This window comes from Lepisosteus platostomus, chromosome 20 (genome assembly GCF_059453375.1).
Source record: "Lepisosteus platostomus isolate fLepPlt1 chromosome 20, fLepPlt1.hap1, whole genome shotgun sequence".
In the NCBI taxonomy this organism is placed as follows: Eukaryota; Metazoa; Chordata; class Actinopteri; order Semionotiformes; family Lepisosteidae; genus Lepisosteus; species Lepisosteus platostomus.
In genome coordinates, this window is record NC_142630.1 from 8186240 (window position 1) to 8209244 (window position 23005).

At 40.5% G+C, this 23005-nt stretch overlaps 1 protein-coding gene and 1 long non-coding RNA gene across 2 annotated transcripts; one reads left to right on the forward strand and one right to left on the reverse strand.

Moving 5' to 3' along the window:
* Nucleotides 1–1212: 1212 nt before the first annotated feature.
* Nucleotides 1213–18043, reverse strand: atxn1l (ataxin 1 like). The gene is made up of 3 exons (XM_088614490.1): nucleotides 17889–18043; nucleotides 12173–13391; nucleotides 1213–10990 (listed from the first exon to the last, which is right to left on the reverse strand). The coding sequence occupies exons 2-3, from the start codon at nucleotides 13247–13249 to the stop codon at nucleotides 9572–9574; spliced, it is 2496 nt and encodes an 831-aa protein (XP_088470616.1). The 5' UTR covers nucleotides 13250–13391; nucleotides 17889–18043; the 3' UTR covers nucleotides 1213–9571.
* A 19-nt stretch (nucleotides 18044–18062) lies between these two features.
* LOC148644435 (uncharacterized) lies at nucleotides 18063–22639 on the forward strand. The gene is made up of 2 exons (XR_015928776.1): nucleotides 18063–18167; nucleotides 21784–22639. It is a non-coding gene; the product is annotated as an uncharacterized LOC148644435 (long non-coding RNA).
* Nucleotides 22640–23005: the final 366 nt, after the last annotated feature.

Here is a 23005-nt window from a genome sequence, read left to right on the forward strand (position 1 = left end):
TCATTTAGAAGGAGAGCAGCATGAGGATGTGTTAGTGTGTGGGAATGTTACTACTTTAGGAGGATCAACGATCAATTTGTTTTACACAAAAACCTTTGCATTGCTAAAGGGGGACTTGGATCCAGCGCCGGTGATTCCTCCTAAGTTATTGCTCTAACAGACCAGTGGCACAATGTTCTCTTCATAAATGGGAGATCTAATATTTTTTCTTGAATTTTGGAAGGGCTGACATTCAAAAGGTGAAGTCATCTCATTACCTGTGTCCCATCAACCCCTTTACTAAACAGGTGATATAGTGCATATGCAAAAAGCTTATAAAGCAAGATTAGTTTCGTATGACGTGGTATAAAGAAATCCAGCAGACAAACTTGCGATCAGTAAGGTTCCTGATCACCAGACACGGCGTAGTACACAATGAGAGTATGGTTAAAGAGGATGTAATTATTGTTCGATTATTCTGAAGTGACCCATACTGTACCCCTCACTCTCCCTTATTCTTTTACTGATGCTAAGTTTATTTACCGCAGTACAAATGAGCAGTTTCACAACCTTGCGCTCTTATCAGATTGCAGGAACTAAGCAAGGCAGGGCCCAGGCAGTGATGGGATAGAAGAGCTCTAAGGAAAAGCATGTTGCTGCTGCTGCAAGAGGCATTGGAGGACCAGAAGGTGACATTCCTCACTGTGACCAAAATTTCAAAACCAATGCAGAATGGTGCTTGATTTTGCTGATCTGCTGTGCAGTAGGAATGCTTGGGCATAATGGCTGCTCCATTTCCCCCAGTTTGGTTGTTACCCTTCAGAGGTAGATGAAGTGGAGCCCCACCTCTATATGAGGTTTGGGTTCCATTGAAATAAAACACTACAGACAATAATTACTTGCATTGAAGTGTTATGTAACTGGAACAATAATAAAAAACTTCTGAATGCTATATCAGAATGCTCATCTTTCAGCTTTCTCAATGTTTAAAGTGTAGGCTCGTTAAGCTAACGACAGAGAAATATCAGCTGATCTTTCCAATACAACATTTTGGTTGCTTAAAATAATCAACCTATATTATTAGTATTTTTGTCAGCTGACTATATCTGTCAAGTGGTTTCCATGTTGTAACCCTTTCAAATGCAATGATCCAGCCACCTTGCTGTCTTTGAAGCTCATTGGTTAACAATATATTGGAAAAATGGAAAGAAGAAATACTCTCAGCCAGCAGGGTCATATTATATATATTATACTGTGTTTACTTAACCAACAAGATAAATGCAATTTTCCATAAGAAGTTAGCTGTAACAATAAAAATACAATATCTTTGTGTCGTTAAGTACATAGAATTAAACAGCAAAGAAAAAAAAACAGCCAAGTAGTTCACAGAAAGATACAAATATACAGTACAAATCTATTTTATTCAAAACAGGTACAAATAAACGCAACAAAATATAGTTATTAATGCTTTCAAAATTCAGGTAGGTGTAGGGTAATTCTAAGAAAAGGGAGCACTTGGGTTGACAATTCTAAGGCTTCTGATAAGAATTAATACATATTGGTACGGCCATTAGATATTAAAACTCACTGTACAAGTTTATACATCCTGGATTATACTTGAGGATTCAATATTACAGACAGAATTGCATAATTTTTTGCAGTTTTTATGTATTAAAAAAATCTGTTTTTATCACAAACATTTAAAAGCGGTGTCACATAGTGCCAGAAGCACATATACTGTATCTTGATAATACATATGATTAACTTATAACTATCTTTATCTCCCCCAACTTGCTCTCACACTGTCAACCATTAGCTGCCCCATCACACCCTTTTTTATTTTTTTTTAAATTTCTGACAATCTCATATCAATATATCATATAAGTATGCACATCATTTTTTTGTTTCCATGAGATTAAACATTGTTAGGATGCTTACACTGGTGGTGAGTGCGCTACCATGGCTGCACAGGGGCAAATTATTTTTCCGAATTGCAGGTACACCACGCGTTCCATCTTTCCCTAACTACCACTTAAAATTTATGAGCAAAAATGCAGACTCTGTGCTAATTCTGACTTGAAAAGAAATGAACACTGAAAAGAAAACGCCACATCTTTGTGCTTAAACAAAATAAATTCAATTTATGGTAAAGAATTCAGGACAAGTTAAACTGGCCTTTCCTCAGAGTTTTTAGTCAGATATTTGAGGTTTTGTTTGTAAACTTTAAAATTAAATCACGTTTACTTGCTTAGGATTTATTTTAACCTCTCGCTCTCAGCTCATTCTCCTACCACTGCTGAGCAAACGTACAGTAACTGAAATCAGGCACCTTTTCTACACCATCAAAGTAGCTGGTGTGCAAGGGCTATCGGTACACTCAGCACTGGCTTCACAAAAGAGCAAAGGAAAAGAGTAATCCGGGGAATCCCGACTGTACTGAGGTTTTCTTCCTATCACCTCCACTCTGGTTCCAGCTTAAACACAAAATACAGCTCACGTTTTTTATCCAAATCCCACTAATCCTCCCAACTCACCATTAACCTTTCAATAGATGTTAGATCCAAGTAAGCCAACAATGCTACCGTTAACAAAGAAGGAGGGATAGTTTCCTATGTGTGTCCCTTTCAGAAATGAAAAAGACAATGGACTAGTTCCAAAGAAAAATAGAAGCACATTTCGCTCCAACTTGATAATACAGGATTGTATAATCCTTGCTTGTTTTGTCTTATGGAAACAAATCAATGATGTTCCCCCCCCAATCCAAATTTGCCAGTTGCTCTTCCCACCACAAAAAGACCAACTATTCTTATGTAAAAGATGCTACCACCGTAGTATAAAATAATAAAACTGTCACAAATGAGTCATTGCTTAAATATGAAATCCGTTGACCTCTTTCAATATACCTAAACATTTCAACAAAAGTCACTTGTGCCTGTCATTCTAAAATCACATAGCTGTTCTTAAGGCATTATTGACAAGCTTAGTAAGATACAAAACATCAAGTATATATAAAAGTATTTTAACGAACAGTTTGTAGTACTACTATTCTATTAATTTAAGTGCAACAGATTTTTCATAAAATAAGTACAAACGTAGGAGTAACAAACAGGTGAGTGAGGTTTCTTCAAAGTGCAGTTACTACTGTCGCCACCTGCACATCAGCCAGAGCTCATTTTGGAGCTCTGCCACAGAACAGCAGGTAATCATTCAAATGGCTTGACAATCAGTAAAGACTGGTTCCTCGCTCCATTTTGCAGCATGGTGGAGCAGGTAGCAGCTAAAGAGTTTGCAACTTTGTATTTGTTTCATCTGTGCACAATTAGAAAGCATTCAAAGTGTGTGATGTCTCATACACAATGGTATAAGAAATATGAACTGATATATTGCCATCTAGAGAAAACTATACATGCTTAGTGCCTTCCTCTTCAAACAAAATCTAATGAAAAAACAGTTAAAAAATACCAGAAGAAAAATGCAGTTACTTGGTTATTTTGCACATGGTGGCATTTCATTTTAATTCTTCCGGCACACCTTGGGCTCTTGAAACAGAGCACAAAGGAAGTGACAAAGACAGCAGACTCAGAGCCAGATCACTGCCTCTAATCGGTATTTAAGTGTTTTTGGTAGTTTTGGGCAAATCTGAATGATAATATCAAAAGAAGTCAGCAGTTCCTCTTAACAAAACCCTAGGATAATGGCCAGTGAAAACCACAAGTGAGTGAATTCATTACCTTTTTATCTGGGGTATATGCCTACTTCATATCAAAGATTCAAGAAGTAAACGTATTGAATACATAAAGCATGAAGGACACTGTCATCTTAGCACCCGGACAGCAGCAATACACTAAAGCTGAAATATGACAGTAAAAGGGAAGTTTCAAAGCTTGTTCTTCCAGAACAGATTTTGCTCTTAATATGCTGATGGTAAATATACAGGTATGATATGTGGGGGAAAAGCCCAAATTTTTTAAAGTTTTTTTATTTAATTATAGTTTTGTGATTTTAAAATGGAAAGTGGAGTAAATTTTGCACTGAAACACAACACTTTGAAAGCTGTCATGTTAGAACACCATATCAAACCTCACATGAAGATGCTCTATAGTGTAAGCATGGTTTTTATTATTTATACCACTTTCAGTCTTAATGCCATACTTGAAATTTAAAATGCACTTTTCAAGTGACTCAGAAGATGTTTTTGGTATAGTCTAGAAATAAGACTGAACTTGAGTGCCAGTAAAAGATGAACATCGAGGGTTCAAGCGGGGATGGAAATCACATGATGGCTCTCATCCTGGATGACACACCAGTCTACTGCAGGACCACAGAGGAAAGGGTGTCTAGCAGAACACCGGGATAAATCCAGACTCAACACAGAGACACACTCAAGTTCAGAACTGAACTCTGAGTCCTGGAGCTGTCTGACAACAGCACTAACTATAGTACATCACTGTACTGCACATGATCAGAAAACTGGGTCAATTTCTAATCTACAGGACCATTGGTTTCCAAGTTCGACCTTAAGTCTCCGATCTTCAGGTTTTGAAAGCATCTTTAATCACTGGCTAGGAGATCACAATCATTTTTACTACTAGAAATTCCTTTAAATAAATAAAATACAGAACAGCTGCAATGAATCCCAAAACAAACTGTTGCTCTCTAGGACAAGTGCAAAAAAAACCCTGCTGCAGACTAAGCAAGAACCTGCTCTATAAACACTCTGGTCTGGATAAATTCCTTCTCTACCATGCCTATGAGCTCAGTATAATTGCCCACCAGCTCCCCAGAGAGAGGTGGAGGGAATTTAAAATACAAGGAGGAGTGTAGTTGATCTTTTAAGAACACAGTGACAGTGTGATCTTCATAAACAATGTAATGTCATTAACATTACAACAAGTTTACAAAGGCAAACAAAAAGTCCTATTACTTCGGTTTCAAGTAGAGATACATATTTTATTTTGTATCTTGTATTTTAATGGCAAATTCAGGTTGAATAAAGTCAGGTTTCTATCCCAAGGAAGTGAGAATTTCTCATCTTTACATATAATTATGTTATTTTAACAATATTGCCATATGTAGGAATATATATTTGCTTATGAAGATCATCAGATCATTCTATTTTTCCAAGCAAGGGACATTTTTACAGAGGTAACCAGCACTATAGAAGACCAGAGGTGGCACAGATAAGATAAGAAACATAACAATGGAATATCAGGGAACTATAGACAGGGGCAGTTTCTAGAAATGAAGTAACACCACAGTAACAAGAAGAATCTGCAAGGAACTATTGTCCATGGTGAAAAAGAAAGAACGAAATTGTTTTTTTCATTCACTTGCCTATGTAAAAAGCATTAGTCCCTCAAAAGCAAGTTGGAGAATAACAATAACCTAAGACAGTCCCTTTCGCCATTACTGCAGTGCTCCTTTAAGAGGACCGGGTGAACGAGAGCACTGCATAACACAACATAATTTACAGAACTTACAGCACATCTGAAAACTGTCTAATCACTTTCAAAACTTAAAATAGAAGACTGCTGTGCTATATTTGTTGTGATGTCAGCAATAAGAAAGTGGTATTGTAGAGGTAAAACATATCGAATAAAAGCACTGGCATTCTAAAGAAATATATTTGGGAAATGCAAGAATATCAGAGATGCACTTAACACAACTGTAACAACGCATTTAAAACACGATTGAGCTCATCAATGCTCTTTAAATATAATTCCCCTTATATGGGCATGCAATGATCATGATACTCAACAGTGACATCACTGTACAAAAACTATAACAAGTAATTTCGAGTATAGCTCTTTACATATCTATAGGTACATATAGAAACCTGAAGTACACAACACTTTGGGTATTCTTCTGTATATAACAAGCTACACCTAAGCTAGTGATTTTCTTCAGTACAGTGCAGGGTATGACACTAAGTGTATTGCTTAGCAGATACTTGATGATATTATGGAATTAAAAATATATATTTAAACAGTAAGTGAAACGTCTCTCTTTACATTTAAAATCTGTTTACTACTCAATTCCAATCCCTACTCAATTCAAGAATATAGCATTCTTTAAAAAAACAAATCATACATAGTTGATTAATAACACCTTCCAAATACTATACATTTTAGTTACAAATTACCATAGACAGCTTAAAATGAGGTAACCTTCATTAATTTCCACCCACCCTGCTGGAATATAAAATCTTGTCTACTAACGAAAACCACTGAGGTTACAATTCTAAGGAAAGATGCTCTATATGGTAATGGGATTTTCTGATTCTTTTAAAATAAACCTTCTGGTGCAGTAAAGCTACCAATTTCATGAACACATTTTACATGGATTTCATGGGTATGCCACACAAAACCTCCCTAAATGATTTATAAGTACAGGCTAAGTAGTAACAGAATATAAACAAGAAATGGTTAGTTACTAACTGTATCGCCACAACAGATATGTGCTTGTCAAGGATAACCGCCACAGTAAGTGAGATACGTGCTCATGTGTGAAAGACCAGGCTTCTTAGCCACACATTCACAGAGAAATTCCAGATTGTCCTCTGTACAAGAATGAGACGCTTGCTGTCCAATTTAGTTTGGAGCTGGCTTTGATAAAGAACACATCATAATGGAGGTCACAGGAGTTCCCAGGAGGTTTAGTCTTAAGTAGTCACAAATGATGATGATATTTTATAAATAAATATTCATTCTTTTTTTGAAACTAGAAATCACTACATGGGTATACGTTACCAGGCAGAAAATAAATGCACAGATGGCTATATAAAGCAATTTAGAAGTTATTCAGAATGTATGAAGTGTTAAGTCTAAGCATACTTCTTCCCAGCCTTAAAACCCAATCAAATCTTATATACATACAATTGTACACAGCTTTTGGAATGAAAGAAGTTCTATTAAAAATGAATAAATAAAAAGACATTTTAAAGATGGAACATCGATCTATTTTTTTTTCCTTTAAATGTCTTGTACGACAGGCAGAAGCAATGCCAATACAGTTCAAGAAACGAAGTACACATACTATTTCTAAATAAAACTGTTTCTGAAGTTAAATATTTTTGGTGGTGGTTGTGGTGGGGTTATACAACACTCTCATGAAGTCTAGTGGCTTCAATGGTGGGGCTGAATAAGACATTCGGCAATACAGTTTTATGATGAAATAATATAATATTAGGAAGAGACAAAAACCAGATATCATTTAGCAATGAGACAAACAAAAAACAGGAATAGGCTTCGAGACAGAACTTTTAGCTGATGGGAATGTGGGGACCATTTGTTTTGGGAATACAAAAATGCTCAAATATCCTCATGGTTACACCCTATCTAATTGCACTTTTTCTTTATGGCGGGTTGAATACATCATTGACAAAAATCTCCACACGAGGGAAAGTATAGCATTTCTGTCGCAGATCTGTAAACAGATTCAACCACGCAAGTCAGTTTCTTAAACAAATATTCAAAGATTTTTTTTTAATTTAATAAACATGCATATGTTAAGTTCCCCTAAGCAGAACCCATTTGATTTCTAGATATCCTGGCAATTTCAGGAAAACGATCATTGTCAATACGTTTCTGTGAAAGGAGCTTAATTCTGTCCTTCCCAATGTAAGAAATGTTATTTACTTCAGATTGTAAGTGATAAAACAAGTACATATATCTGAATTTCCACTATTTTATTCAGAATCAAATCCCTTAATGCAGTCTTTTTTAAAAGTTGCTTAAATGGATCACTTAAAGCCACAGATATTCATCAAATGCCATTTGGTAAGTGAAGACTGATGAATAATTAAAACAACATGCTTAGAGATACAGAATGACAAAGACCAAGGGATTTTCCACATATTAATGAGGGAAACCGGTTTTGTATTTTGCATCCAACTAAACGTCCTCAAAATGTAAAAATATATACAAATCTAAATAAAAAGATGGGTATAATCCAAACAAATGGCAAAATAATTGCGCATCATCTTTGAACGACAGAGAGGTCGTAGGCCATGTTTGCTGAGCTTTTTATGGAAATGACAATCCATTTACACCAACTGTCGAAACAAAAACACAAACAAAAGCATCAAAAGCTCAGGAAAACTGACCCACTTTTAGGATATCACTATTGCTTTGATAACAGTAACTGGGCATCCAGAAATGTGCTGGAGTTTTCAGCGATGTTCTTTTTTCCATTTTCCCCATGGTTTCCAACCAGCCAAGCCCAACCACAGCAGTCAGAGGAAGGAACGTCAATCTTTGGAGGGCTACACGTCAAACCTTTGTATGGAGAATGGCAGGAATATCATATTGTCTGCAGCATAATTTCTCCACTCTTGCTGCTTCTTAAAAGAGATAACCTAGGTGATGAGCAGACCCTGCATCCGTTAATGAAAGTCACCAGACAGAAAACAGTCAGTAGCCAGACAGAGGAATATTCCATTAAGGGATGTTGAGGTATAAAGGAGCTTCTGTTCTTATTCAGGACAGATGTCCCAGGCTCATAACATCAAAACGCCAAAGAAAACTCTCTGTTACAACAGGGCTCTGTGCAGAGTGTCAAAAAATATCAATGAAATGCTACCTGGGATAAAGAAGAGTAACTCAAGGCAGAGGCTGTGACACCGTAAACAGTTTCAGACAATTGTGGGAGGGGGAGGGCACAGACGACAGACAGCAAAATCCCTGGACTGTTATTTAGAGGGCAGCCGTCTCTTCAGTTGCATTGCAGACATTATACATTTATACTCCATCTGAAACAAGACCATAAAGCAAGAACGGAAGCAAGTATAAGACACAGCAAGTAGCTGTAGGAGTCTCGTCTTGGTCTTGCCAGGAGGTACTGTATGTGCAGAAATTTGGTAACTGCATCATCAAAGCAGAAAAAAAAAACAGTTAATGGAATCAACTAGTACGAAAAAGAAACCAATTCAAAGCAACTAGTTACAGGACTTTAGTTCACTTACACTGTTTAATGTTTCAATAAATGTTAAATGTTATTATACTAAATGAAGCTTCAGTGTACATACGACCACTACTAGTCTGGGTGTTCCGCTTTCAGATTGAGACAACCTCATCCTTCCACCAGTCTGGGATTCACAGATTTGAATTTGGTCAAACAATGGTTAATTCTCATTACTCACAAAATGATTGGGTCCCACCTATTGGAAGGAATGTAAGCTGAATAGGCTTTGGTAGGTATTTTATAGCTGTACTGCTCCCACTGTAATCACCGCTGAGATCTACATCTTTCCACATGTGGTGAGGAGCCAATACAGTCCAGCGCTGTTCGGAACAGCTCTGTACTGAACTGGTAACCACAAATGAACACCACTGCTTTATGTCTTCCCTGCTAATTAACTGTGCATCTTCAAAATACCAGATGTGTTAACTGTTCATGCGCAAGTATTCAAAGCACCAGACTGACCTGGACTCAGAGTGACCTTAGGCAACCAAGATTGGAAACCAAGGGGTTAGAGTAAAAGGGTTGTAATCTTCTTGAGTGTGCAAATTCTCAAACATTCTGAGGCTTTTCTCTCTCACTCACTCTCTTTCTCCCATTCACTCACTCTTGTGACAATCTCTGGCTGTTGCTGCTACTTCCCCGCATTAGAGCGCCCTTCGATGGACAACTTGACCTCCTGGGGGATGAAGGAAGGCCGTGAGGAGCTGGAGGAGGAGGAGGGGGAAGAAGAGCTGGCCACTTCCTCGCTCTTGATCCCATATCTTTGGAAGCCGGGCGCTGACCAGCGCCTCTGAGCGGCGCTTGTCATTGAAGACAGCCCTCCGGACCGGGGGTGGCTCTCCGTGTGCAAATAATAGCTGCTCTGGCTCCTGACCTGCTCTGCCGACGTCCTGTCTGACTGGGATGCCGGCTCTCCCAGCCCTACAGCTCCTACCTGCATGGGCTCCTCCGCCTCCTCCCGCTCCCGGTGAGTCCTGTCTGCTCGTAACTGAACGGGGGCCCTCGCGTGTTGGGGTGCAGGGGGCCCCATGGATTGCAATACAGAACCAGCGTTAGAACTGGCATTAGCAGTGGTGGATGTCCTGGCCTGTGCCTGCTGCTGCTGCTGCTGCTGCTGTTGTTGTTGTTGTTGCTGCAAGGTTAAGGAAACACAGACATCCCCCACTTGCAGTCGATGGCAGGGAAGCCCATAGAGCTGCACTGTTCGGTCAGGGCTACAGGAGGACCAGCCCTGCCCAAAAACAAAAAAGGGGTGCTCCGGAGGGACATCAATTGTCACCTTGCTCTGCTGCTCCCCGACCGTGAAGTGCAGAGACACCAGGCCCGGCCGCTGCTGGCTCTTACGGATGTCCACCACCATGCTAGAGTCTATTTTGAGGCCCCCACTCACCTCTGCACTACGCACAAAGTCTTGGGTCTGCAGGTCCTCCACGCGCTTCAGCTCTCCCGTGGCCAGCTGGATGATGGCGCCCTTCATGAAATGGGAGGGGTGGGAAGGAGCAGGAGCAGGTGTGGAGGCAGGAGGAGCAGCCAGAGGAGGAAGAGAAGGAGCCGGAGCCTGAACCGCCACGGCCTGCTGCTGCTGTTGGGCCGATGTTGAAATCTCCACAGCCCCTCTCTCCTGGAGGCACGTTCTGGCTGGAGGCTCGGAAGCTCTTGGGAGGGCAAGCGGCGATCCCGTAGTTGCAGAGATTACATTGTCATTAGGCAAGCCTGGGTGGTGGTGGTGGTGCTGCTGCTGTATCTGCTGATGGTGGTCCAGAGGCACTAGTACAGGTTGTCCATTGGCCAGGATTACAGCGTGTTGTGCTGGCTGCCCATACTGGTGATGTCGGGACTGTGCTCTGCCGTCACTTGTATGCCCACTGTAAGTAGTCCTGGTTGGCGCAGCATTCTCTTCTCTGGTGCTGCCCCCTCCCCGGGCAGCTGGCAGGACCTCCCTGACACGGTGCGACCCCTGAGACAGGTTCAGGGGCCCAAAAGAGACCTCTTTTCGACTCCCCGCCACACCTTGATTGGGAGATGCCAAACGCCCCACCACCTGCTGCACCTTAAGATGGGGAAAAGAAATCAGGACTAGAGCAGACATTCCACACTTCTGATTCGTAATCTTCTGAAACATTCAGTTCATGTAAGCCACATTTAATTAACATATAATCACGAAATGTAGCACTTCAAAGCAATGTTAAAGGAAAGTAACTGGCCTGGCAATAATTAAACCTCATGCTTTGTAATTTAAGGGCCCTAACGAAAATATCTAACTAGCCATTTTCAATCAACTAATAATATTTTTGACTAGTTAAGAACATAACAGATTTAAATTATAGAAGAAGGTAACTGCATTCAGCTTTATAGTGTTGAAACATGCAATATATGAATGAGTATCTACTGGCAAAGAAAGGAAAAATGTAGTTTCCTCTGAGCTTTGGGTTAACCACAGACCGGACAGCAATCTCTGCACCTTGCAAACTACGTCTGTTTGAGGAACGATTGCTTAAACATACACAACAGGAATGTGACAAAATCGTGAGTCATTTCAGAGAGGTCATTTAACATGTAACCCAGAATGCCACAATGAGCAAGGGAACAGGACATCTTTTTGTCAAATCAAAACATTTAGCAAGATCCCTTACTGTAGCTCTACAGCCGTCATGCTCAACAGCACTGTTGTAACAACGCAATTAAATTCCCACAAGCTGATTCACGGCATCGAAGTGTTTCTTAAGAGAACACATTTTGAAGTATTTTCAAATTTTCTTTTTCAGGTACTTTAATATCCAGGAAAGAAGAATAATCTGAAATTTTGTATACCTGATTCCTAGATCAAATTTCTAGAGACCAAAAGCCAAAAAAGCTCAAATTAAGAAAAAAGTGGTAAAGACATCAGATTAACCATTACATAAGTTAAATACATGCACATCGAAGATAAAGCCTCCTGGCAGAGATGGACAAATCATTTTCAATGAAGGAAGGTATTGAGCATGGGTGAAATTCAGGTATCACCCTGTTCCTGACTGAAATGCTTCCATTACAAAGGAGTAGTGCAACATTAGTGTAGAACTGCACAAATAATGTTTCTCAAAATTGTGTAATTATAGTTGAATTTAATTATTTAATTATAGTGAAATCAGCATGTGGCTAGCACACCTATTCCTGGAGGAATTTCAAGCCACACTTCAAACACTCGAACAGACAAGTGGCGAAGATGTGAGCGTGTCCCTGCTGCTCCTACCTCGAGGTCGGTGTCCGGGGTGCTCCGGTGGCCAGGCGAGCTCATCTCCTCCTGCTGTGCACCCACAGGTGGCCTCTGCTCCGGGCTGCCCGCCAAAGCCGAGGTGGACACCACGTGCAGCACCCGCATGTTCCTGGAGGAATAGACAGGCTCCTGGAGCAGCTCCCGGCCGCCCTGCTCCTCGTCCCCTCCGTTCACCTCCTTGTCGGCGGAGTCTCTGTAGGCCGCCGCAGGAGCCGGGGGCGCCCGGACCGGGTGATGGTAGAAGACGGGCACCCCTCTGGGGCTGACCTCGGCCGCGGGCAGCCCGCCTACCGCTCCCAGGTGCTGCTGGTGCTGGAGCTGCTGAGCCGCCTGCTCGGAGGACAGCACGACGGGGACGCCGGCGGCCGGGGCCACTTTGGTGAAAGCATGGGTGGCCGTCTGGGGCTGGGGAGGAGGGGAGACCACCCCCTCCTGGATGACGGATTGGTAGGGCACCAGGTGGGAGACGTGGTGGGACTGCGGGATGGCCGGCTGGGGCGATATCAAGGGACTGGGGACAAAGCCAGGTGGGACTGCGTACGGGACAGCGTAAGGGGGGCCTACGAACTGCAGGGAGGAGTGCGGGATCTGGGCGTAGCCCAGCGGGGGGTAGGGGATTCCCGGGTGCTGCAGGAGTGGGGAGGGGACGGTGTAGGCAGGAGAGAGGTGACTCAGCACAGGGTGCAGGCTGGTAGGTGAGTAGGTACCAGAAGGGAGGGCAACTTTATACAGCATGCCGTACTGGTCTATTGGAACACCTATGCCATCCGAGTTCTCCACGCTATAATGCACCCCCGGCTGGATTCTCATCCATTCCCCTGCACCCCCGCTTCCTGGGGCGTCACTTCCTGCGGAGCCTGAGCTACGCGTGGAGGTCGACTCTTCCCCCCCGCCGCCGCCGCAGCCTCCTCCACCTCCCCCTACACCCAGCACCCCCCCCCCCGCGCCCGCGGCCACGCCCGCGCCCCCGCCAGCCCCGCTGCCGCTGCTGAGTGGGAGGTCCCGTTTCTTCGGGGGCAGGGACTCCTGGTTGCGCTCGTGGACAGGCTTCATGGCTGTCCCGGCTGAGGCCGCTGCGGGTCAGCGCTGTCTCACTGCTGAGAGCGGGGAGTGGCGAGTGTCAGCGGGGCCGCTGGGGCCGCTGGGGCCACGTGGTACAGCTCTGGGGTCCTCCTGCTGACAGAGCTCACCTCACCTGCGGAGAGGCCAAGAAGGGGAAAAAACCTTTCAAACACACCCGCAAGTACGAACATAACAATCCGGCCACTGTTGCAACAAAGAGTGATGATAAAAATCATAACTGGAAACCCATCCCTGTGGAAAAAAAAGAATTATTAACAAATAAGTTCCTCCGTTTTATATGCAGAGACATGAAAAGTCTTTAGGCATTTAGCTCAATATAATATCAATGTCATATTTTTGATGATCTGAAGTGGCACAAAATGGTTCCTTGTCCTTCCAGATGTTAGCAGGACTTCAGAAACAATTATATTATTAAAAGAAAGGTGATAAGAGTGGTGATTGACATATTATTTTATATCACACAGGTATGAATAAAACAGCTCCACAGCAAAAAGAATGATTACAGTGCTCAATGGATTTTACACGATTGCATCAGAGCTTAGGGTTTTAGATTGTTTACTTTTTAGTAATCAGGAGAATTACACATATATGAATTTTGCTAAAACCTATGGTGAAAGCCATGAAAGCACTGAAAAGATCTAGATCCACCATCTATTTGTTGCAATACCAAAATGGTCAAAAGGGCCCAATTGAATATAGGACAGCAAGCCCCTGACAAGAATCTGTAGTCACTTTAATCTGACCTAAAATCCTTAACCACACTTTGAAGATTTGAAATTCTTTTTTCAAGCTGCACTCTAAAGCAGACTACTAAATCTTAGCAAAGGTTAAAAAAAAAACAATAACTCAAATGTCAGGACCACTTTTTAAAAATATTTTCTTGTCTCATGATGCTTCATCCATTCTTCAGATAATCACATCTTCAGAACTTTAAACTGACTGTTAGTAGAATACAGATGTTGTCACCGATTGTCACCAAATGTTTCACGTATCACAATTAAAAATAATTCAAAAGTTTCGGCAGGAAGCCGAGATACTGCCTCAGGAAACAGGGACACAGTGATTGAAGGAAACTTAGACGTAGTACGTATCCGTCAGCAAATCAGAAGCCAATGAACCGAATAGCTCTTCTGTTACTTTCCTATTCAGTATAAAGTAGGACTATGAAATTATCACGCCAAAGTACAGAAATAAGATTAAAATCAACAGAGAGGATTGTAAGACACTTCACAGTCTATACTACTCTTAAGGCCTACAGGAAGGCTGGTTAAGATTGGAATGGAAAGAACATTAGTCAAACTATTGACCTTTCAGGACTCCACAGTCAGAAAATGATCATGATTTCATTCACTGCAAATCTCTCTGACTTTGACAAATGTGTGCAATACGTTGTCAAGTAATAATACCTACTTATTATCCTAGATGTTTCCTCTGAAAGATGCTGGAGGAGACTGGCTACAGCCACGATTAGACAGGATGATGCAGACATAAGGAGCAACCTTTGCTTTTAAAAAAGCTTTTAGTTTTAAATCAACATCAACAGGTAATTCAATCTTTTTGAAACAAACCTTAGCACATCACATCAGCGTCACTGAGCGCTGTTAGTGTTAGTGCTACTCATCAGGGGTTTTGAGAAAGTATATTAAATACAGATGTCACAGATAAGGGCTACAGGAAGCCTGTGGAGCAATAAAATAATCCTGCTGCATAATCATAGTGGACAAAAGCTGGTTTGTTAATTTCTTTAAGAGTGTACTCAAAATCCAATATGTCAACCATTTTAGCAAAACAGAAAATAACTGTCACCTGGTGAGTTTTGTTCTTTCAGTTTGGGATGTTAAAAGTACTTTGGCTAAATAAGCACTTTATGATATGCATACACTCAAATATTTTGGATGCACTGCTTATTATATATAGCAATTGTTCTAATTGGAACACTATTGAGTTAAAAACCCTTTCACAAATATAAAACCCAATTGTTAAGCAAACAACTGACCGTAGTTTCAAATTCTGGAAGAATCAATCCCACAGTTGTTAAAAAAATTAACAGAAAATATAGAACATATACAGAAATAGTAACATACAATGGAGCAGTGATTGTGGCCACGAATACACATCTGAATCAGAATCACTTTTATTTGCCAAGTAAATTTAGTGTACAAGGAATTTCCTCTGGTGTTCTTGATGCATCAAAAACATGCTACATACTGTATGCCATACACAAACAAGACAACAGACATGACTAAAAGCCCACACAACTAGGAATTTTGGTGAACCAGAAAGGCAGCCCCATGAAAGAATCTGTTCAAATACCAGGGGTTTCTTGTTTTAATAGACTAGTAGTGTCTTCCTGAGGGACGTTTCTGAAACAGGGGGTAACCTGGGTGGGGTCATCAGCAGTCTTTCCTGCCTGCTTTCTTGCTCTAGAATCTCCAGTAGAGAGCATCTGACAGCCAAAGGCCGCAGTGTGTCTGCAGTTCCCCTCATGAGCTGACAAACGCATTGCCAAACCAAACAGCTACAGAGGCGGTCAGAATGCTCTCAATAATGGCTCTGTAAACCTGTATTACAATTGGCTGAGAGACCCCAATTTTTCAGTTTGGGCAAAAAGTACATTTGCTGCTGTGCTTTCTTGGTGATACTGGAGATATCTGTGTCCCATTTAAGGTTATTAGACATCGTTATACCCCAAAACTAAAGAACTCTACCACACCCATAGCCACATCATTGATTACTAGGGAGTGAGGTTTTGGAGAATGTTTCCAGTAAGCAACCAGCATTTTCACTGTATGGAAGGTATTAAGCTTTGTGTGCTTGTTACTACTCTATGATACCAATATCATATTATGATGTTCATTAGTGAATAGACCTACAAGGATGGTGTCTTCCGCTGCTTAACTAGTTTGATGGAAGAGTAACTTGAGGTATTGCCATTGGTGTACAAAAAAGAGTAATGGGGAAAGTATACATCCTTGTGGAACACCAGTACGCACAAACAGACAGACTGTAAGATTGCGCAGAGAAAAGACGAACCCTCACAAAATGATTCAAGTTCACAACCTTTTTGATTGTTTTTCTAAATTCACTTACTGGTCCTTTTCAGACTTCAGAAGTGTCTCTGTGTACCATTTCTCCTCCATTTGTCACAGCCATTAAAACAGACCCATATTCAAAAAGCTATTTACAAGTTACAGTATGTGGGTCAATAACATTCATTTCTGCTGACTGTAGAAATGTTAAAGGATCACTTCAGAATATTAAGCGATGTGAAATGCATATTGTTTCTACTGTTTCTGGAAGGAGTGACAGTATATACAGTATATACGAGGATAAACATTCCAGCATGCTCTTGAGGTGTTTGTCTTTAATTATTATATGTCACAAGGTGACTTTCTCACCCTATGGGATAAACAGGAACTAAAATGTTGAATTTGTGTTCCCACTATTATATAAGTTAAACAGTAAGCCTATAAAAGTTATGTCAGGAGTAGACACAGAGAGCACATTTTATTATTAATTAACGGATTTTACCTTTCCTACAATTCCATTTGAAAAAAATAATCTATAAATCCCGATTTTAACAAATGACGTAGTGCAGACTTTAAACAGTAAGGGACTTCTTAGTGCAAAAAACTTTTTGTGCAGTCTTTTGTGCTTTAACTGCACAAAATAATTACAAACATGACACGCTGACAAATACTATTTAAAAAGTTACTTGGCACCTAAAATGACTTAAAACTCACTCAGTTATGTCACATTTCTTGCACATTCACAGAAGCAAGAAGCTCGCCACGAGCTGCTTTTCCATACGTTTTTTTTGGGCTCATCAGTGATTTCCAGTCATATCTTCCCGCTGCTGCACTGAGATTTTGACAGTAGTGAATGAAGTGATATTCACTGTTCACTAGAAATCTGATTACACCCACGTAAACCGCTAAGACAGAGAGCTCGCTGCTGATTCTGATGACTAACAGAAAAATGTTGTGAATCGTTCTTCCCCAGACAGAGACTCGGGCGATGACGAATAGCATGAGGGTCAGAAACGAGACGCATAAAGGAGAGGGCGGACTCTTCACCGCACATTTTACTACCAATAGTACTACCGGTAAAGACAGACTTGTGCAAATCCCGATGAACTAGCCTGAGTGAAGTCACACTGACATCCCTATTACACACTCATCAATTTGACAATGCATCTGTTCCACCACTACAACTGTTTTTACTGTTATTGTACCTAGTCTATTACTAATAACAACGATAAAAGCAGATAAACTTTTCATTATTAAAAAATACAATTTAAAATTAGTTAACATGGTCGCTAAACCGCAACAATAATGTTGACTTGGTTCTCGCTGTTACAATTGACAGCGTTCATTTTTCCCGCACACTGATATGTCAAGGAACTGTTATTTTTTAATGCTTACATTATTTTCTTAGCCCGAACAACATGTACCATGAAAAACTTCTTAAAACAGTGCGGTGGCGATCATATAGAAAGGCCGAGCAAAACAATCCACGGTAGTTTTTTAGTTCTGTTTGTCTTTCTCGCTCACAATCTTTGACTTCTTTTCTACAGATTTCTAGTCAAAGAGTTTGGCTCAGCTCTTACCTCGACATCTCATTCTGGTCATCCAGCTCTTGGTTATTGTCTGTTTGTCAGTTAATTCAATTTAAATGCTGGTCGAATCAGAGTTGACAAGTTCTGCCCATCTCAATGCAACCCAGCAGGCGAAACCACAGCGGCGCTTGGGGATGACGTCACACTCGAAACTCCAGCTTCCTGAATGATCTCACTGCTAAAGCACAAAGTGCATTGGGAAACGAGCCGAAGATTTCGACGAGGATGTTCTCCAGTTCCCCCTACGGATTGGAGGTCTAACAGTCAGAGGTTTGTCGTAGTAAAATGTTTTTTCTTCCTGAAACATGACATTGCCACACATCATTTCTATATTATGGTTGTAATGGAAATTAATGAGCAATTTGCTGCGTTTCCATATTCTTCCAGGTTTTTCTGCTATGTGTCTCATATGCATAGAGTTTTGCGAGATCCTCGGGATCTCTTTAGTTGCAGTGGCATTCAATATTTCATTCTGTAACCGTCCTGTGAGACAATGACACTCATCCAAGGAAGTAAATGTGATATTGAATCTTCTTTTGGCTAGACAATCACTTCACATTTGTACCGCAAGAGGGAGCCGTTGTACAATCTTTGTAAAATTGTATTTTTTTTAAGTAGTGCTGCTACTTCTGCAGCACCGGTGACGGTAATCACAAAGTAACTGTTCTCTTTATGTGAAAACTATTTTAAAAAGTTTCAACAGTAGGACTGTACTAATTCCTTACGTGACGACGGCTCTCTGATCCGACTAATATATTCCATTAGTAACCGCAACACATTTTTAAATTTACCGGGTGACCTAAATCGTGGATGGGTAACTCCAAGTTTGAGGTCCTCAAAGCATCCCCCCCAACTGCTCGTAATTGAAATGATTTATTTTTAGACGAATGCGAACTACTTGGTTTCATATGTCAGAATCAGTGACCAGCCTGGCTTTCCCTTACCTAAATACAGTAATTGCCAGTTGCCAGCCCCTTTGAGACACAATGGTTTTTTTTACTTTGCCTGTATACTGAAGCGGATTAACATGAAAGATGTGCACGTTTCTCGAAGTATCTGGTAGCTATGGGACCAGCTGACTTCCCTATCAACAAGCAGTCCTTGCAACCTAAATGTTTTTCCTCTTCCCTAGTCGAAAAAAAAACTGTTTGCTATTTTCCTATAACATGAAAAGAAATGTTTCCTATTCATTACATCAAAATAATGTTATTCTTCCACGTGGCAGCCACTTATTTACAGCACAATGATTGATCCTGAACTCGATGATGATGGATGTTAAGAATGCATTAATTTAATATTCAATCACCCAGGCAAATGCAAGGTGAAGAATCTCAAGTGTGGACAGAAATATTATACTGTATGTATGTCTGGTTCAGTTAGGTAATGTGGTGCCTCATGATACTATGAAAGAGGGACAGCATTGTATATAGTGCTGTTCCTCTCTCACTTTCCCTCTCACTCTGTCCTTGTGTCTGTTGTCAATCTTTAGTCTCACAGTAATTATCCTGCCACTTACTAAATTCCACATTTTGTCTTTATCTGTAGAGATTGTAAGCATGGTTCTTGTCTATTTTATTTTTCTTCCAAACTGTGGCATTATATGATCAGCACACACTGTACAGTCCGTGAAAGCTATACAAACACCAGGCTTATTATCCCCTTCATTGTGAGGCTATATTCGCAGGTGGTTCTCTGCACTGACGTTGTTTGAGAATCAAGGACTATCAGATTTGTTTAGCAGTGGTCAGGGTTGTTTTTCTGGCTTTTTTTGTAGTCCCTTTGCCTTTGCTCTTTGTTTTTATAGTCATGGTTTAACCCAGTCAATGATGAAGAATGAAGACAGATGTTGTCAACAGAAAAGCTCTGTAGTGTTATCAGTATTTCCTGTTTAGAAAAGTTTAGAATATGATTTCCTTTTTGTGTTTTAAAGCAGTTTTAAAATATGGATTATATCCTAGGGAAACAATGTTAATTTAGGTCTCCTTTTGAACAAGAGATTACCCACTAGAATTATTGTAAATGAGCAAGTGAAAGAACTCTAAATTAACTTATAATTAACTGTTTAAATTGATCTGTGAATAAACTGCCTCTCTATGGCATATGCAGAAAATCAAGAGAAACCTATCAATCTGCTTGCATTAAATAAAGTATGTCGATTTTGGATATATGGATTAAATACTTTTGGTATAATTCGTAAGACCACACATGACCTACTATGATACACTTGAGCAACTTTGATTTATTGAAGAACTAAGTCACTTCTCGCTATCAGTGAGCTACTGCAAAAAATAGTACTTTTCCCAATAACTGTTATGTATTTCTTGCATTTACAAATGATAAATGCAACACATTTCTTTTGATGCTCAATATTTACTATCTCCTTTTTACAATGTTATGCGTGTAAAAATACTAATGCTGTTTTTTTTTTATTTTGCTGTGCCTTTATGTGTATGTCAATGCATTCTACTGCATACTGCATTTCTATGTAATAAAGTGTACATACACCTGACATAACATTTTCCTTTTAGAACATTAATATATGTAAAATGAAGAAGGGCACAATTGGAATATTTATTTATCTCATGAGTAATTGCTGTGCCAATTGATGAAAGATATCTACCTGTTTCAGAGGAAGGAAGAAAATAATAGGCTAATTTACTTAAGCCTCTCTCTGGAACCGTTAAATTTGAAGAACAAAATCTGCATAAACGTTGTAAGAAAAGAGATAACGACAGATCATCTTGCTCACTGTTGTTGGTATGTGCATCTCATTTATCCCTTACTTATCCGTTTGAGGCACAGGTAGGTGTGATGTTTAGCAGACTCAGTATGGAGGAGAATTAATAGTGGAGGAGGGGGGGGTGTTCAGATCTGCAGCCACACTGAGTCACCAGGGCTCGAAGCCAGACTGCAGGACAGCAGGGGCCAGGGGCAGTGGAGGCAGCTCTGTGGGATAGCCTCTGCACGGTTCTTCACTTTCCTCTGTTTAGAGGGGAAGTCCTCTGCCTAGATGTTCTGCTTGTAGTCCCACACCTTCCAGAACAGATCTATCGGTACCGGTTTCGGCAACAAAATCAAATACAGTTTTTTTTTTCAAATCCTTGGTCTGTTTTAATACAGACATTGTAATCTCCTCCAGGAGGACGTTAGAGAAAGTGAATCCAATAGCAGAAGACATTTTGATTTCACTTGTATAATATAAGTCAGTCACAGAATATTCCAGCCAGAACTTACTTTAAAATGTTGCCTCTTTCAGATTGAGGAGCTCTCAGCAGCATCTGTTTCTCAATCAGGTAGACAGTTCTAAAGGATTTTTTTAACACATAAAACTGTTCACAGTAACAGCTCAAACACAGTTCCCATTTCCACACCAGCAGAAAGCGCTTGCCAAGACCTTGTTGTACACCTTTTGACAATATAATAATAGCGCTCTATTAAAAGCCGTCTGATTGGTTTGCTTAATGGACTTATCTTAGATAACAGCTGATTGCTAAAGGTCCTCCAGCTGGATGTTTTTTTGCTGCATACAGCATGACTGTGAAGGTTTACAGAGCAATTGTGTATGTCAGAAGGCTCTTAAAAGGACCGTATGATCTCTTTCTAAAGAGACAAGAAATTGCACTTCAGGATCACCTTTCCAGTGAGAGACAAAGAATGATGGCTGCACGTCTTCTGCCCAGTTACCTTAACACATTCTGCCATCTTCATGTATTTCCACTGTCCAGATCATGGCACTGCGTTCTGACTCCAAGCGTGAATGTCCTGATGGCCTGTGAGCTCACACTTTCAGGCCAGGAAACATCAGCTCTGGAACTGACCTACCTAAATTCGCCTGGTCTCCATTAACACGATTAAAACAAGTCTTCTTTTGTTTTATTCTCATTAGCTGTATCCCTGTTCAGATGTGGCCAAGAGTAGCAATGTCCAGGAGACCTGTGAAACCTCAGTGAGATACAGGACAGCAGGATCCCAACCACGGACTTTGTACCAGTCGTTTCCCCCCACCTGAACAGGGGTGCTGATCATTCTTCATAGCCCTTTGGGAAACGCAGTTCAGTCAAGGATTTCCATCTTGCACCTCTCCCCTTGTTCTATATTGTTTGATTAACCACATCTCTGGCATATCATAATTCTAAATATAATGCAGCTTTAGGATTTTTCTCCACATTTGCTATATCATTACTGCTGTATTTGTAAACCCCCTACTTTTGATAACTGACATTGCTAAAGGACTCATTTAGCAATGTCTGGGCAAGAAACCTTCAATTTTATAAACAAATTCAAATAAAGAAAGTAAATGTCTCACCGTATGTAAAAACAGATATATTAACAGTGAGAGAGCTCTAGTTTCAAACCCTCATAGAGGTAGAGATAAGCTTAGTGACCGAATTTGACTACAAGACGACCTACTGAAACTTTCCTGTCAGCAGATAAAATTTGTGGTAGAACTTCCTTTTTGTCAGATCAACTCAAGCTGTTTTTAAAAACAATTTTAGAACAATGTGACAGTATAGCACAGGGACTGTGAGTCCTTCACTGTAGGCCGGTTTGCTCCCTCTGAACATAATCTGGACAGTCATGGACAGTCCAGGGTCAAAAGTCCATCCCCCACCGGTCTGCCCCCTCCTCTTTCTCTGCCCCATTCTCTGAAGGTTCTCTTTTGTCTATCCCTCTACCTTCTGTATTTCATTATTCTCTAATACTGTTTCCTGCAATAAATGTTTTTAACCCAAGACAAACAACTAGTTTTTTGCAATATTCATGCACAGCTAAATGCCTAATAACATTTATATACAGTAGAAAAACAAAAGTTCAGTTTTATTTGCATGGGTAGATTTGACTGACGTCAAAAGCTCCTGTAGTGGTCCAAAGTAAAGTCAGGATGTATCTTTTGTTTTATCCCGTTTAACTGTGTAAATAAGCATGTTTCTACACACAGACCTTTCTGCTGTCCTCTGAGCAGAGATACACAATAGTTTGAGCTTGCAATTACCAGGAAGTGTTGCAGCTGTAGATAATAGTGAAGTAACATCAAGATGGTACACTCTATGCACTCCATGCTTAGGTAGTTGTCAATATCTTGCTACACTTCAACTAGACTATAAATA